Genomic DNA, 15,772 nt, shown 5'->3' on the forward strand with positions numbered 1-15,772 from the left:
ATCCAAAATAGTTTTATTTGATAACCTGAAAAATAGAATTTGAAGGGAAGAATTTTTTTACAGATACAGGAATTATCAAAATTAACTGAAATAAAACTTGATGAAAATAAGACCCGGACATGACACAACATTTATTTAATAAATTTTGTTTTTGAAAATGGCAAAGCTATTAATCAGAAATAATAAGCATTCCATGTCAAGTTTACTAAGAAGTAAAGAATAAGACAATTTCATTTTATCTCCACTGAACTGAATGTACTAATGCATAACAGTTCCCAAATATGCTGAAATGCAGGTGATATTCAGATTTATAAGTTAATACCATCATGTTAATGGTAGAGATTGGTTATAACATTTCTGAAAATTAATGCAGGATTTAAATTGTGTGTAATTTATTCCACCATAAAAATTGATAGCGCTTTATGAGGTGACATATATTAGTAAATTTGTTGTAGTTAAGCGATATGGAGCGTTACACTTAAGTAGAGCGAGTGACAATTAAACTTTATTACAAGTACAGAGAATATTTTGCTGGGACTGTGCAAATCACCTGGCATTTTTTATTAAAGAAATGCCTGAATGAAACAACCATGAAAAGCCTAGCTGAAAAATTTGAACAAACAGGTTAGGTTAGAAATAACAAAAAACCATTTCAGCCTTGCACTGGGCGTTTAGCCAAGATATTGCCTCTATGAGGAATAAATAGGAGTGCACTCTGCTGTAAAACAAAGTGTCTCAAAACCTCAGTAACCCGTTGTTCACTGCAACAAGACATTACAGAAAGCAGACTTAACAAAAAATTTGCCCAGACTTAACAAATAAAAAAACCCACTAAGCTACCCTGTATATGTCATTCTGGTAATCTTATACAAGCTGCTAAAACAACTACTTTTATAATTAAATTGTCTACAGCCTACATAATTTAAAAAATTAAATATTAACCTTACTACCACTGTATTTTTAAAGTATAACTAATATAATACATATTGTTAGTATTATTTAAACATTCACAGATTATTTTAATTGAAAATAAAGCATCCGAAAGAAAGATGGAAGTATCCCAAAGAGAGTTTCTTGTATGTGAATGAATTATGTGTAATCCTAAGGATTAACTTACTGTTTTCTGCTTTCACAGAATTATATTTTCAATATTAACAATATATATAGATATTAAAAATAATTTCTATTCCATGTAATATTTAGAATAGTATATAAATGCAAAACTTTATTTCAAAACACTACATTGTGTTAAAGTTTTTCCTCTGTAATGAAAAACATATAATATGCTAATATTTAATTACCCAATAAATAATGCATACAACTTTTGATTTAAACTTGAATAAGGCTCAGTAAGATAAGTTAAGATAGTTATTTATCTAAAATTAAATTTAAAAAAATAGATGTCATAAAAAAACACTAAATTCATCACATAGAAACTTTGATTGCATTAATTTACTGATGATCTGGAAAAGTATACAGTAACCAAAGTCCTTAATTTACAAGTAATTTTTCCCCATTACAGAGCTAGTTAAAAATAATACAAAATTTTAGTAATTAGATAAAAACTGCATCCAAAAAATATATTACAAAATTACATATTTTTGAAATAAAGGAAAATATGATAATTTGAATATAATATTGAATAAATAAAGGCACTCACTTTTACTACACGATGTAATGTAGCTAATTTTAAATATCAAAATAGTTATTTTTTTTAAAATAAAATTATAAAATTACTTATTTGAATATTTAATTATAAAAAAATTTACTAACTCTACTATTTTATGACCTATATATAGGAATTTATTAATAATTTAAAGACATAAATCATTTATCATTTTACTATAAGTTCATAGTTCATTTATTATATATATATACTTCAACAGTCATATCTACAAATGTATGTCACACAGTCATGTAGTAGATGCTGAACAATGAACGAAAAATGATTATTTTACTGTTTTTGAATTGTACAAATTAGAATTTTATCTGATTTTTTATATGACTATGTTATCTTTTTAAAAAGTACATCAAGTGTTGCTAAAAATTCTAAAACACAAAATGTTGTATAATGGATAGTCATACAACAGTATAACTATCCATCAGATTAATTTTTTTATTTATTTACACCAGTAAAGGAAATTTAAAAAAAATTATTTATTTAACCTACATTTTATTTTCCAATTACCTGGTTGCTTAATATATTTCTGGTAAGAATACTTAAATTGTAGGAAATTAATTATTTCATATTTGCTTAACGTTTCATATGAAGTGTTATACCTAGAGCTGCAAGCTTTTAAAAAGTGATTTAAACCTTATTACAAAATGATAATAACCTAGTGCATAACTTGATATGACTACACTTTACCAGATCAGCAAAAGTTTGGATAAACTGTTCCCAGTGTAATTCAAATTAATAATAATGTTTCAGTCTTTTCCATTGTTTTTTTTATCTAACAAATGAGAAAAAAAGCATTCAGATTCATTTTAAGCAATGTTTATAAACCAATGACCAGGATAATATGAGAAAAAACAAAAAAAAACGTAAGATTTCTCTATTTAAAAAAAAACTACAATTTTTAACAACCATAAAAATTTGTTATAGTGACAAAAAAATTTTCCTCAATATATAAAACAAAAATATTTCAACCTTTTTATTAATGGGTTCTTGAATCTGCTCTCTTTTAAAGAGTATTTGAATTATATAATTACCCACAATGCATATCATAAAACATGATTAGTTGAATCTGTTATCGATTTCAACAGGTTGAATTACTTTTACTCATTTTGCAAGATAAAATATTATTTTATATTTATCCTTTAAGTATAAATTACATGCAATTGAACCTAAGTACTAGGTATCCAGTCAGACAATCAGTGGAGTTCAATATTAAAAAATTGATTGAAAAAGTTATCAATAGATAATTAATTGCTATTATAAAAATAAATTACTTTACAGTTTGAGGTACAGCTAAATATTTAGACATTAAAACTGAATATTTGATGATCAGACACATCATTAATTTTTTTTGTTACACTAACTTATTTTACTGTGATAAGAAATAAATTTTGTATCATATTAATGAAGGCCAAGTTTGGCCAGGATTTGAACTCACAACTTCATGGTGAAAGGTGAAGACCCTATTCCCCACCACAAAGACTGGATATCTTGACAGGTCGATTTGCCAAGGTAATTTTAAAGATTATTGGCACAACATTTATACCGGCTTACACTGTAAAAAAAAATATGGTTAACTTTATTCACTCACTGTTCCTACATCATACATTTATAGATCGGTAATAAATAAAAATGCCATTACTTCATTTCCTTATAAAATAAAATATAAAAACTGATATAATTTTGCTTTTCTAAATAGTTGTCTGTATAAAAAATACAGAATATTTGTTCTAGCTAAATGAAATTATTTAAAAAACTAAAAGATTAACAAAATATTTTACATTATAAAAATATAATTATATAAGAAATATAATAATAAAATATAAATAAAAATATAATTATTTTTATATAATAAAAAAATTGTATACAATAAAAAAAAATTTGTCATACATAATATATGAAAATCTAATACAGTCTAAAATGAAAACAACAAAATCATCTTGTATACTAGTGTGCATCAGCAGCATTCCTAATGATAATAAATTAAAATATGAAATATTATTTTTTATATTTATTTATTTAACCTAAAGTAAACAACTGAATCACAGTTTATGATTTTATAACATTATATTAGCTATACTTACTAATTGTTCTGTAATGTCAATACTGTTGTCATTTTATAACATAAAATGCTTTTATGTAAGTGCTTTTGAAAAAACTTTGATAACTAAGCGAGAGTAACCATCAGCAATGAATCTATGGTAACTCTCAAGATAAATGTTACACCTTAAGAACTATATTTAAAATTCTATCAGAAGTACATCAATACTGAGCAGTTCACAGATTTTAATACTGGTTACAAAATAAAAAAAATTATGCACATTAGAGTTGATGGGTTTTTTCAAATGATCACTACTTTCAAAGCAATTAAATCATCTTTAGGCCTTAAACAATATGAATACTATTAGAAATGTGACACGATCATCTGTTTGTGTGACACACAAACTGACTTTTCTGAAATGTGTGACTTTTCAACGCTACAGTAAAACATCTAAATATAATGGTGCAGAATTGGAGGTAAAATTTTTACATATCTTTATTTTTTAAGAGAAAATTTAACTCCAAAATAATTTTACTTAAGTTTATAAGATGATCATTTGCCTACACATTCTCCATAGTATTTGTCACTGATCTTCATTAAAAGATTACATGGTAAATATCTATAGTATATGTACATGTGTATATCTGTAATCTCAATCAGTTCATACACCTATGTACTTGATGATTATAATTGAACCACCACACAACATCAGGATGAAAATCGCATGATACACATGTAATGTAGAAGAATTTTATACAAAACAACAAATATCTAAAAACAAACAAAGCCAAACACTTTTAAATGTCTCTTCCTACTGGTCACAATGGTACATTTAAAATGTATTTTTTATTTTACCTTTTCTATTTATGATATGACTAAACATATTTATAATTAAATTTAGAACTCAATCCTGCTTGAAATCTGTATAGAGAAACTAAACATAAAAAAAATCAGATGTAAAAAACATCATATATCAAAACAAATTTTAATAAAAGCATTTGGGCCTTGAAACCAAAAAGTGAATAAAATGTAAAACTGTAAAAGATTAAATTTGTAATAAAGCAATAACACACAAGTAATTTCATTTCTCTTCATTAATAAAGGAAATTAACAGTAAATATGTTTTTTACTTTTTAAATTATTAAATAAGAAGTATGCGACTCATTTAATTAATTAAAAGGATAAAAAGGCTCTGAAAACAAATGATTACTTCAAAAGTAGTCATGATTTAGTAAAAATAAATGCAGAACTCTTTTATACACCGGTGGTTATATTTACAATTACTTCACGTTTATAAAACATACTTTTTATTCTTTGTGGTTTATGGTTTTTGAAAATAAAATATATAAGCAAGTAAACTTAAAAAAAAAAACAATTTTTTTTCTAATGCAACATTTAATTAATATAATAAAAATATTTTATCTGTAAAAAAAAATAAAAATATTGATCACTAAGGGTACTAAAAGTTGAGAAGAGTAAAGATAAAAAAATAGCAACAAAAAATGATTAAATAAATAAAACTGTAAACAACAAAGCATTATAATATTGTGAATAATGTACTTTCATGTATATTTCATCAATAATAGTTACACTAAATGACAAAATTTACACTGCATATGAAATAGATAAACATCTAGAAAGACTGTAGATAAAAAAGGCTCTAGTAATCTCGCTGGTACACACATTTAAATATAAAAAATCTGATAAAGACAGGTACATTAAATAAAAGCAATCGACATATTAAGTCTGCCACTATTGGTCAGTAGACTAAAGCTCTGATTCATCAAAAATTTGATCTAATGGTAAAGATTTAGGTAAAAAAATCTTAAATATTCTTGTAACATATTTGGTTCAAATTTCTTCCAGTCTTCAAAACCACAGCATTAGAAACCAACAAAAAAAGTTAACATAACTTGTCATGCAACTACTAATTTAGAATTCATAACCATTAATAACATACTTTGGTATAAATGGCATCATCCCTGTGTAAAAAATACATATAAATAAATCACTACTTTGTGATATGATTACAAACTAAAAGCAATACTTTTATACATAAATTATGATTTAAAATAAATACTAAATCTTTTTTACTTACAAACAGAAATTACAAGAACACTTATTGGCAAATACTTAAATGAAAGACTTTTCTTATCAAATGATATATATATATATTTTTTTTTTTATTAAAAAAATACAGTCTTAAGTTCAGCTTATACAACACTACAGTATAAAAATTAAAATAAAAGAGATTTTTTTAGTCCCACATTTCGGAAATACACATTCAATTTAAAACTGATATTGGAGTACAATTATAAAATATGGTTTCAGGTATCAGTATAGTTTTTACAACAAAGAAAAAAATCATTTGCAATGAAAATAGTTTTACTAATACTCGGGTAATTTTATCAATAATCAAAGCAATTTTATAATAAAATTGTACAATTATTTTTATTTATTTTTCCACAAATTTTAGAATTATGTAAAAAAAAAAAATTAAAAGAATTTTTTTTTAGTACTCTTGCATGTCATCCAGAAACTGTAATGTACTCCACTATTAAAATATATAAAAAATACTCCAAAACATTGATGGACTGTGACGAAAACATTTTTTTAATACAACATATATACCAAATTTAGAAACCGAAGCATGGTTATACAGAAAAATAAATTTAATTATTTTACTAACTGTATCCCTTAGATGGCAACAGTTTCAAAACTGAGATAGAACAACTCAGGAAATAACATTTTGGAAAATAAAACTGCTGTATGAAGTTGATAAAAAAGCCATGTTTATAAATACAGTAATATTTTTTTGGCAATAACAGAAAATTTTATGCTATAAAAAAATTTAAAAAAAACGTAGAAAAACTACTACATGCATAAAACATTGAAAGAAAAATCTTTCATTTTTACATAAACTATAAATTAATAACAAATAGATAAATTATAAAATTTTACAATACAATGACCAAAGTTTTTTTAAATACATTTACGACATAAAAAAATAAATCTATTTATAAATAAATAATGCAAATAAATTAAAGGTAAAAAATATTATAGAAAACAGCAAGAGCAGTTAGAACTATATACAAAGCAAAACATATCCACTTAAGAACCTTCTCCCAAGAGTGCACTTCAAGGTTTCTTAACACATATACACCCACCAGCAACCCAGCTACTGCACCTGCTAAATGTGCTTCATAACCAATCTGTAAATAAAAAATAATAAGTAAAACAAACAAATCATCTTAGAACATTTATCCTACATTTTAATACAAAGATTCTTGTTTTCATCCCTCCTAAGAGAGACAATTCTAAATCTCAGGTTATAAGCAATAGTAACTCTTTGGAAGACATTGCCATGAATTGAAAAATAACCAAAAATAATAATTTTTAACTAATATCAGTACAAAATAAATATGAAAGGAATATGCTTGCATAGTAATACAAAATATTTTGAATATATGGACACACAATACAGTAAATTAGAACTTATTTACTGTGTACCATTAATATAATAAAGAATGCTACAACAAATATTTTGAAAAACAGTCATAACATGAAAAAAATACATATATCTGGCACAGTGCACACGCATTTATCTGGTTTCTCAACAGAATCCAAACAACGCAACATAAATTACATTATTTATTTGATAAAAATCAGTATGATGTTATTACGTGATATAAATATGTTATTTATGTCATTATTTGTTTACAAAAAATAAATTCCCAGCAGAATGCAAATGTATCCAGTTTCTTAACAGAAACCAAACAATGCAATATGAATTATGTTATTGTTTATATGATGATCAATAAAATGTTCTACAGAAGTATGATTGAAAAAGAAGTCATTTTAACAGCATGAAGAAATGTGAGACAGTAAAATTATTAGGCAGTAAATGACTTACTTATATTAATAATAATTTTAATTCCAGATGATCTTGCAAACTAATAATGCAGTTTTTTTTCAGCTGAATTACTGAAAGCACTGTCATTAATAAAACCCATCTTAATTGGTTAGGAAATCCCCTTTATTGAAATAATAACATGATTAATTCAACTTGAATTGAATAATACAGTCAACCTATGATGTGTTTGCCTAATAAGTTGTTTTGGTTGATGAAATTTAGATATATTAATTTGAATTTAACTTCTTTACAATTTTTAATCTTTAAGAAACTTAACTGACAAGTCCACCTTGGAAGAGACTGAAGGAGATTGACTGAAACTAAACTCCCACTTTTACAGGTTTTGACTTACGAACATTCAGTTTAGTACTTCCTGAATAACAGCTGATTGTACTACTTATAACAGCCGCAAACATATGTAATTTTCATAAAACTAATTTGGATAATATTTGTCAATCTGTGATCTTAAGGATCTCAACTGTGCACATCTAAATTATTTTCTTAACATACAAACTTATAAAAATTCTTTGGAAAAGAATTGTCTTAGGATGTATTCCAATGAGCACCAAAAAATTTCCTTCAATCTGAAAATATTTAAGTTAAAAAATAAAATCAATATTTTTAAAATAATTTTAATAATTTAAAATAAATTACTTCATTTGTTAAATTGGTCTTTGTCAGTGAAAGTCAGATTAGTTAGGCTTAAAGCTAGCTCAAATTACTAATTAATTTTGAGAATAATTAAGAATTTTAGTAAAATTTTACAAATTTCAGCTAGAATGTAATTATTACTTTTCTCTACAGGAGGCATTATGAGAGAGAAGAATATTTCAATCCTTCACATAAATAGGGAATAACAGACCTCCACACCTACATATTCAATTTCAGTAAATTTTCTAACATTTTACTGCTAAACCACTGACTTTAAATTTATTCTATGATAGCTTCCTAAATAATTTAAGTAAGTTGACAAAGTAAGAAGCAAATGTTAACTTTATTAATGAATGAAGAGTTAAAATATATGTTCCATTCAAATGTCAAGAAAGAAAGTACTCCAACATTGTTGACAGAGTTATTTTTATAGAATGAAGTAGGAGTCCATGAAAGCAACATCATCAATGCATCCTCACCTTATCTTACACAAACTAACAATAAAGGTAAAAAATATTAAGCAAGATGGGTTCACTAATATGATAGAAAAAAAGTACCACCAATACAAGTTTGTTAGCACAAGGACAGTCCAGAACTGTACATATATATTGCTTTTTCAATCAAAATTATTTAAATATTATTTAATTATGAGAGTAAATCAAACATAAACCCGAATTTTTGTTTTATAAGTTATTGAAGGACAATAAAAATAAATACTTGCAATATTATTTTTCTACATAATTTCTTCTTTTGGAAACACATCTTTCCCAGCAAATAAGTAGCTTTTTGATTCCACTATCATAAAATGAAGGTGGACATGATGCCAACCAATTGCACATGAATGCTTCAACAGCAGCATAGTCTTCAAATTTCTGTCCTCCAAGTGCCTCTTTAATTAGCCCAAACAAATGATAATCGCAGGACAATAAGTCCGGACTGTATGAAGGGTGCTCCAGTGCAGTCCAGAATTAAGATGTAATCTTTTCTTGAGTTTGAGCCGCAGTATGGGACTGAGCATTGTCATGAAGCAGAATGACGTCTTGGATTGGAAATTGATGTTTTTTTTTGACAATATGTGAGTTTTGCTTCGTCTAAAAGTGAATACTGGAGTAGTAAGTAGAATTCTCTGTACAATGTTCATGGAGAAAATCAATATGCAAAACTCCTTTGAAATAAAAAAATAATGTAGCCAGAACCTTTCCAGCTGACAGTCAAGTTTTGGCTTTAATGGATGCAGTTTCTCCCTTTTTTCGCCATTCCATACTTGCCTGTTTTGATTCTGGGGTGAAAAGGTGCACCCAAGCTTCATCGCAGGTCATGATTCAATGAAAAAAAAATTCTCCTTCAGCTTGCTAACAACTCAACAACCACTGGCACACCTCTAGCCGATAGAGATTCTGACCTTCGGTGAGAAGACAAGGGACCCATCGTGCTACCATTTTTTTAAATCCAAGATCGCCAGTAATGATTGCCTGAGCACTGCCATAGTTTATTCCAATCTCAGAAGCAATTTCTGCAATTGTTAATTGGCAGTCGTCCTCGATAAGGTGATGAACCATGAGAATGTTTTCAACAGTAACACTTGTCCTTGGGTAACATTGTGACCTTCATTTTCAACTGGTTCTCCTCCTTCTGAAAATCACTTATGCCAATCATACACTTGAGTGTTTTTAAGTGAGTTGTCCCCAAACTGTGCCTGAAGTCTTCTCAAAATTTCAGATGGTTTCACATTCACTGCCATGAGAAATTTAATAACAATACGTTGCATAACATGCGATACCTCCTGCTCTGACATTGCGATACTGACTAGAAAAAAGTACAGAGCTGGCTTTCTAAGAGTGGGATCTCCTCCATGCATCCCTACGTACAACAGTGAGAAGCCACACCCCTCTCCATTAGCTGTGCTTCAATGACAACAAAAATTCTGGTTTATATTTGATTCACCCTCGTATTTTTAAATAATTAGTACCACACTTTTCTTTCACATAAGAAGAGATATAAGCAGTAAGTAAAACAATTTTAAATAAAAACAATAGATACCCTGAGATCTACTTGTAAGAAATATCGATAATAGATAAACTGTCCAAAATCCACAACCATCAGTATTAAGAATATAGTAAGCTGCCATCCTGCATGCTCCATCTCAGACCAATTCTAAAAAAAAAAAATTATAAAAAATATTTATGTTTAAAATTATTAATTTTTTATTAACTGAAGCTTATTTTTTATACATTCCAAATATATAACATTTATTTTTTAATTAAAACAAGTTCATATTTTTTTAAATATGCTATTTAACTGGGGAAAATTGTGAATTAAATCTATGATTGTAGTAATGGGCGATTGATAAAACATAGACGATACCCAAACTTAGATAAAATTGTTAAATATTATCCAAATAATTTCTGTTGACAGGGAAATTTGTCTAAAAGTAAAGCAATATTGGTAAAAATTATAAAAAACTTAAGTCACTCGACAGGCAGTTAGACAGCCACCATTACATGTACATCTTGATATCTTCTCTACATTCTTGGTGCATCGCCATTGTGTAGAGGCTCATTTAATGACTCAAAAAATCAGTACTTTTGTTTTTTGTTTACCAGATGATGTGAAAACCATGATGTAAGGAGGAAAAGGTGTGCCATAATACATGTAGAGTGAGGGACTGCTAGTATCACACTGGAGAAAATCCAAACTTGGTAAACTATCTCAAAATAATTATGTCATGTCTTTATATATGGATGAAATAAACATTGGTAATTATTTAGTTGAGGTACCTCACCCTGAAATCACAAAAAAAACATATCAAATTCATTCAAAATTAATGTTTATTCATTTAATGATGTATTTTGGGTGTTGAAAAATAAAAAATTAGTAAATTTACATAGTGATATAAATAACACAATGAAAATCGAAAAAAATACTTATAGTGAAACATTATATTTAAAGATACAAACATGAAAATAAATTAGAAATTGTTAATCTGAATCAGACTGCGACGATACTTCTGCAGAATCATCACACATGCGATTTGCTGAATCAACGTGTATCTCACTTATAATTCGCCATAAATGGTGAAATCGTGTTTTATAATCACAATACTTCCTTTTAAATAAAAGTTTGGCCATATGTCCATGGAAATGGTGTTTGGAATTTCCATAATGCAGCACATTGCTTCTTACTTCCCTCCATTGACGTTCGATTGTCTGCGTATGTGCCCCAGTGTCTGGATCTATAAAATTGTATGAATGATTCACAGTTAAGTGTTGGAAGCCTCCTTTTTGTAAACAATCATAAGATTTCCAACAGTCACTAATAATTGTAGTACCTGGGTGCACATAGTCCTTTATAAAGCGGAGCAAAGTTTCCTCATCACATGTTGGTACTGGAACCATGAAAACTTCTTTTGTGTCTCATTGTACTCCACCAAATATCCAATTTACATTTATAATTCTGCCGCAATTATATTTTCGTTTACCGATTTTGGATTCATCAATTTCTACAACTTTGCCTACTCCTCCAACCTTTTTCGAATTAGTACACAAATATTCAAAACAAATTTTCTGAAAATAATTTCTCCAATCTACCACAGTACTAGACGATAAATTTAGCTCATTACACAACATATCTTGCCGAGGTGGCTTTATTACACACCATATTATGGAGAAACGTAAAATAACGGTAATTCTAATCTTGCGGTGGCTAATCATCTATTGGTGTATTGCAAAATGGCTACATTACACTATTTACTTTCATATTTCTTATGTGTGTTAAGTACACGAAGGTGTTTTCTACAACGGAAAATGTGTTGATCTTCATTCAGCTTCATTTCGTTATTACACAATGGACATTGTCTCTGTTTTGGCAAAATGCCATGATTGTAAAAAAATTGTCTCACAATATCAACCAACTAAGAGAATTAAATAGTGTAATAAATGTAAATTCACAATTTCTACATATACATTTCAGATCCAGCAGATTTTTTTTTCATCCATTGTAGTTCACATTTACTTACTGGACACTGTAAATTCTATAAAGAAAAACTCAGGAAACTTAGATGCCATGTGAGAATAGCAGACAATCTAATGTAATGAATAAGTTATAAATAATAAAAATAGTGTAGTGAATAAGAAAGAATTCTACATTACCCGGAGGTGAGAATCTGCATTATTGAGTGTGGCAATATTCAAATATCTACTTTTCCAACACTTCCTTTCTATCATAATATACATGTCAAAAGATTTTACAACGATTTGATAAGTTTTTTGTGATTTCGGGGTAAGGCACCTCAACTAAATAATTACCTAAACATTTTGTCTTTATTTTTATAGTGTTATGTCTTGAATTATGTGTTAAATACGAATCACTTTCTTTCAGTGCAATATTTATTTTTTCATTACTGCTTCATATTACTTATTGGTGAAAAATATAAGTAGTGATTGTTTATTGTACTGTTCATTATTCATTTAGTAGCAACGATTATTTAAATAATTGCTCTAATAAAGTTAGCCTTAGGCTATTACATTATTAATTTAAGTAAGTAATTTTTACAAGTTTTCTAATTTGTTGTAATTTCTATTGTACAGTCTTTATTCTAAAAGTATTTTACGGCTAATTTGTTAACTCTTCATCTTCATAATCAGCAGTAAATTAGGGTTGTAACTGAAAAAATATTCTAAACATGTTTTAGTATAACATGTTTTTAATTTTTAACTATATTGCATTAGGCTTTTATATAATAAATTACCTACTTTTTAACTGGAAAATGCCTAATAGTGCAGATTACATATGTTTTAATACCAACAGAAAGATTAAAAGAAGTGATATTAAGTACCATTCCTTTTCCGACATAATAAACTTGGTTATATATTACAGACCCTCAGCTCGCTGCAGAAAAGACAGAAAATTTCACTGTCCATCTGTAACTTTAAACATCTAATTTTGATACTGATGAAGAAGAGCTTATACCTAGTACAATTTCAAAAAAATTGTTTTTTCAATGAATTGAAGCTGAAAAACAAGTTTGCTTTGATTGAACAAACGTAACTGGGCCCTCACAAAAACATAACTATGGTTAGTCTTCCATATAAATAGAAACAATCAATTTATTTCAATCTCAATTGTTTAATAAACAAGAAGTTTGTAGAAAATATATTTTTTTTAATTAGAAATGGCAGGCATTAGAGTTTTGTTAATAACTTCTGATATGGATGACAGGAGCTGTACTCCGTGGAAAGAATTAAATATCTCTCAGTAGTTTTTAAAAAAAAAAATCCTTAGGTCAAAAACCAGTTTTCTTGTTTGCTAACTTGCCTCATTTATTAAAACTGGCTACAAATCACAACGTTGCTAATGTCTTTAAGTCACAAAATGGAACACTAGCTTCAAAACATGATTTTATTAGAAATCTAATGTTTCTTTAGAATCAGATCTAAAAGTAGTTTTCAAATTACACAATGAACATATATTTCTTGACAATCAGCGAACCAGTAAATTAGCTGCATTTTGCTTTTTATACTCAACATCAATAGTGCTCCAATTTTATGGTGAAAAATAATTAGTAAAAAATGGATACGAATCAACAAACAATGTTGTAAAACTGTGATCAATTTGACATTTTTAATCTGAAAGATCCTTACAGTTCTGAAGTTGAAAAGAAAGTGCTTGGTTTAAATTTATACATTCAGAATAAAATGGAATTATTATCAGCATTATAAGAGTATCCATTATTGATCCTTAGCTCGCTGCGAAGTAGTCGGAAAATTTTGTTGTCCTCCTTTAATTTTAAACATATAATTTTGGTACTGTTCCAAAAGTGAACTGCCAATTCAAAATCAAATTCTAATTTTAATTTGCTCTTTAAAAGGTCTTTTTCAATATTTACACAAAGAATATGAATTACTTGAAAATTGAACCAGGACATTTTAGACAAATTTGTTTTCATTTATCAGAGAAATAAGTCACATGCACAATCATTCTAACCATTTAAAATTTATACACAGACAGGTGGTTTGTCACAGGAAAATGTTCTGTGAAACATTCAGGGTTAAACAAATCAGACAACCAAATAAAGAGGAATGTTTAAGAGAGCAAAAGATTCTGAACATTCACCTCATTCTCCACTTAGTGACAATGACTAAGTATGCTCAACTGCTGCTGCATTTTCAAATTTAAATTCAATTTCTAATAAAAATAATCTTTTCAAACTGACAGTTTTCATAAAACATCTTGATGAAATACAATAAAAGTACATGAATATAAAGAAGGTGATGACTTAATAAGCCCATTGGCTTATTAAGTCTCACATGCTCAATTTGTATCTAGCCGTCAAATTAAAAAGTACATTCCTGAATCTTGAGTGAAAAATTAATCAAAAGTTTCAAAAGTCTATTGGATAGAGACTGTTTAAAAAATTGGATTGACGTTTCCCATCACAGATTTTTTTTAACTTTGCACAAGAGGTACAGAACTGCTTAAATATTTCTTGGGCAAAAATTATTTAGAAAGAAATCTATTTTAAGAAAGGTGAAAGAAGTAGTTGATAGGTAAACACACAATTCCAAATATCACTGAAGAAGTAATTTCAACACCATCAGCAGTGAGAAAATTTATAAGACTTGAAGAATATTAACCACAAATTGTAAGTCGACACAAGAGACAACAAAAAGGCAAAAGCAGATAAATAAATTTCAATTTTAATAATTTGTTTCATCCTGTATGCAATTTTGAAAATATGGTAGTTTGTGTGCATTGTTTTGCAAAATCAATGTGTCTAATAATTAATTTAATCTTCCTAACTTTTTCTGGTTTTATTTCTGAACGTGATATAATGTATTAAATATTATTCAGTATTATTTTCTATTTTAGTTTGACAGATAAACATTAATTCAAATATTAAATAAGAAACACCAAGTAACTTAAGTTTTTAATTAAGTTAAATTGAAACACAATAACTCCAGAAATATCAAAATAATAATCTGATGCATGAAACTAATAAAAGATCTGCTAAGTAAATTAAATTTAACTTCCACTTTTATTATATTTTTGGAATAATTTACAAATTAATGTAGCATACAACATTGTTTTAAATTAGCCTGCTATAGTAAATGTATCTAAATACAAATTATATTATGAGTTTAAATGTTTTATTGTATTACTGTGTTTGTAATAAACCAGTACTTGATAAATTCTTTATAAAAAGTATTACTGCCCATTTTTTTTTCAATGTACACTGGTTGGTGTCAAAACATTCTTTAAATAGTAAGTAAAATATTATTATTTATGCAAAAATACTACTCAACAGTATTAAATGAATAGCTAATTTATTGTAATAATTCAGATATGACATCATGTGCACTGCCATTCGCTTTAGCTCACCATTTGTTCATCTATGTGGCACAACATTTCCTCTTTCCATCATGGTGAAAACCTGCTGTAAGGCAGAATACTAGACTAATATTACTGTACATATGTCAATATTATCTATACA

General features: G+C 27.3%; 2 protein-coding genes across 5 annotated transcripts in view; one reads left to right on the plus strand and one right to left on the minus strand.

The window, feature by feature from the left end:
* The window catches only part of LOC142323494 (rhomboid-related protein 3-like), a 68,960-nt gene extending 56,303 nt beyond the window's left edge, over positions 1-12,657 (plus strand). The window contains exon 8 of one of the 2 annotated variants that reach the window (XM_075363229.1): positions 10,887-12,657. In XM_075363229.1, the coding sequence (XP_075219344.1) occupies positions 10,887-10,895 (9 nt within the window). In that variant the 3' untranslated portion in view covers positions 10,896-12,657. The remainder of the gene's footprint in view (positions 1-10,886) is intronic. The other variant, XM_075363226.1, reaches the window with a different exon arrangement.
* The window catches only part of LOC142323495 (rhomboid-related protein 2-like), a 45,533-nt gene continuing 34,642 nt past the window's right edge, over positions 4,882-15,772 (minus strand). For all 3 annotated transcript variants that reach the window (XM_075363231.1, XM_075363230.1, XM_075363232.1), the window contains exons 7-8: positions 10,324-10,437; positions 4,882-6,931 (exon numbers count right to left, since the gene is read on the minus strand). In XM_075363231.1, coding sequence (XP_075219346.1) covers positions 6,761-6,931; positions 10,324-10,437 — 285 coding nt within the window. In that variant the 3' untranslated portion in view covers positions 4,882-6,760. The remainder of the gene's footprint in view (positions 6,932-10,323; positions 10,438-15,772) is intronic.

Source organism: Lycorma delicatula, chromosome 4, assembly GCF_047948215.1.
Source record: "Lycorma delicatula isolate Av1 chromosome 4, ASM4794821v1, whole genome shotgun sequence".
Lineage (NCBI taxonomy): Eukaryota > Metazoa > Arthropoda > Insecta > Hemiptera > Fulgoridae > Lycorma > Lycorma delicatula.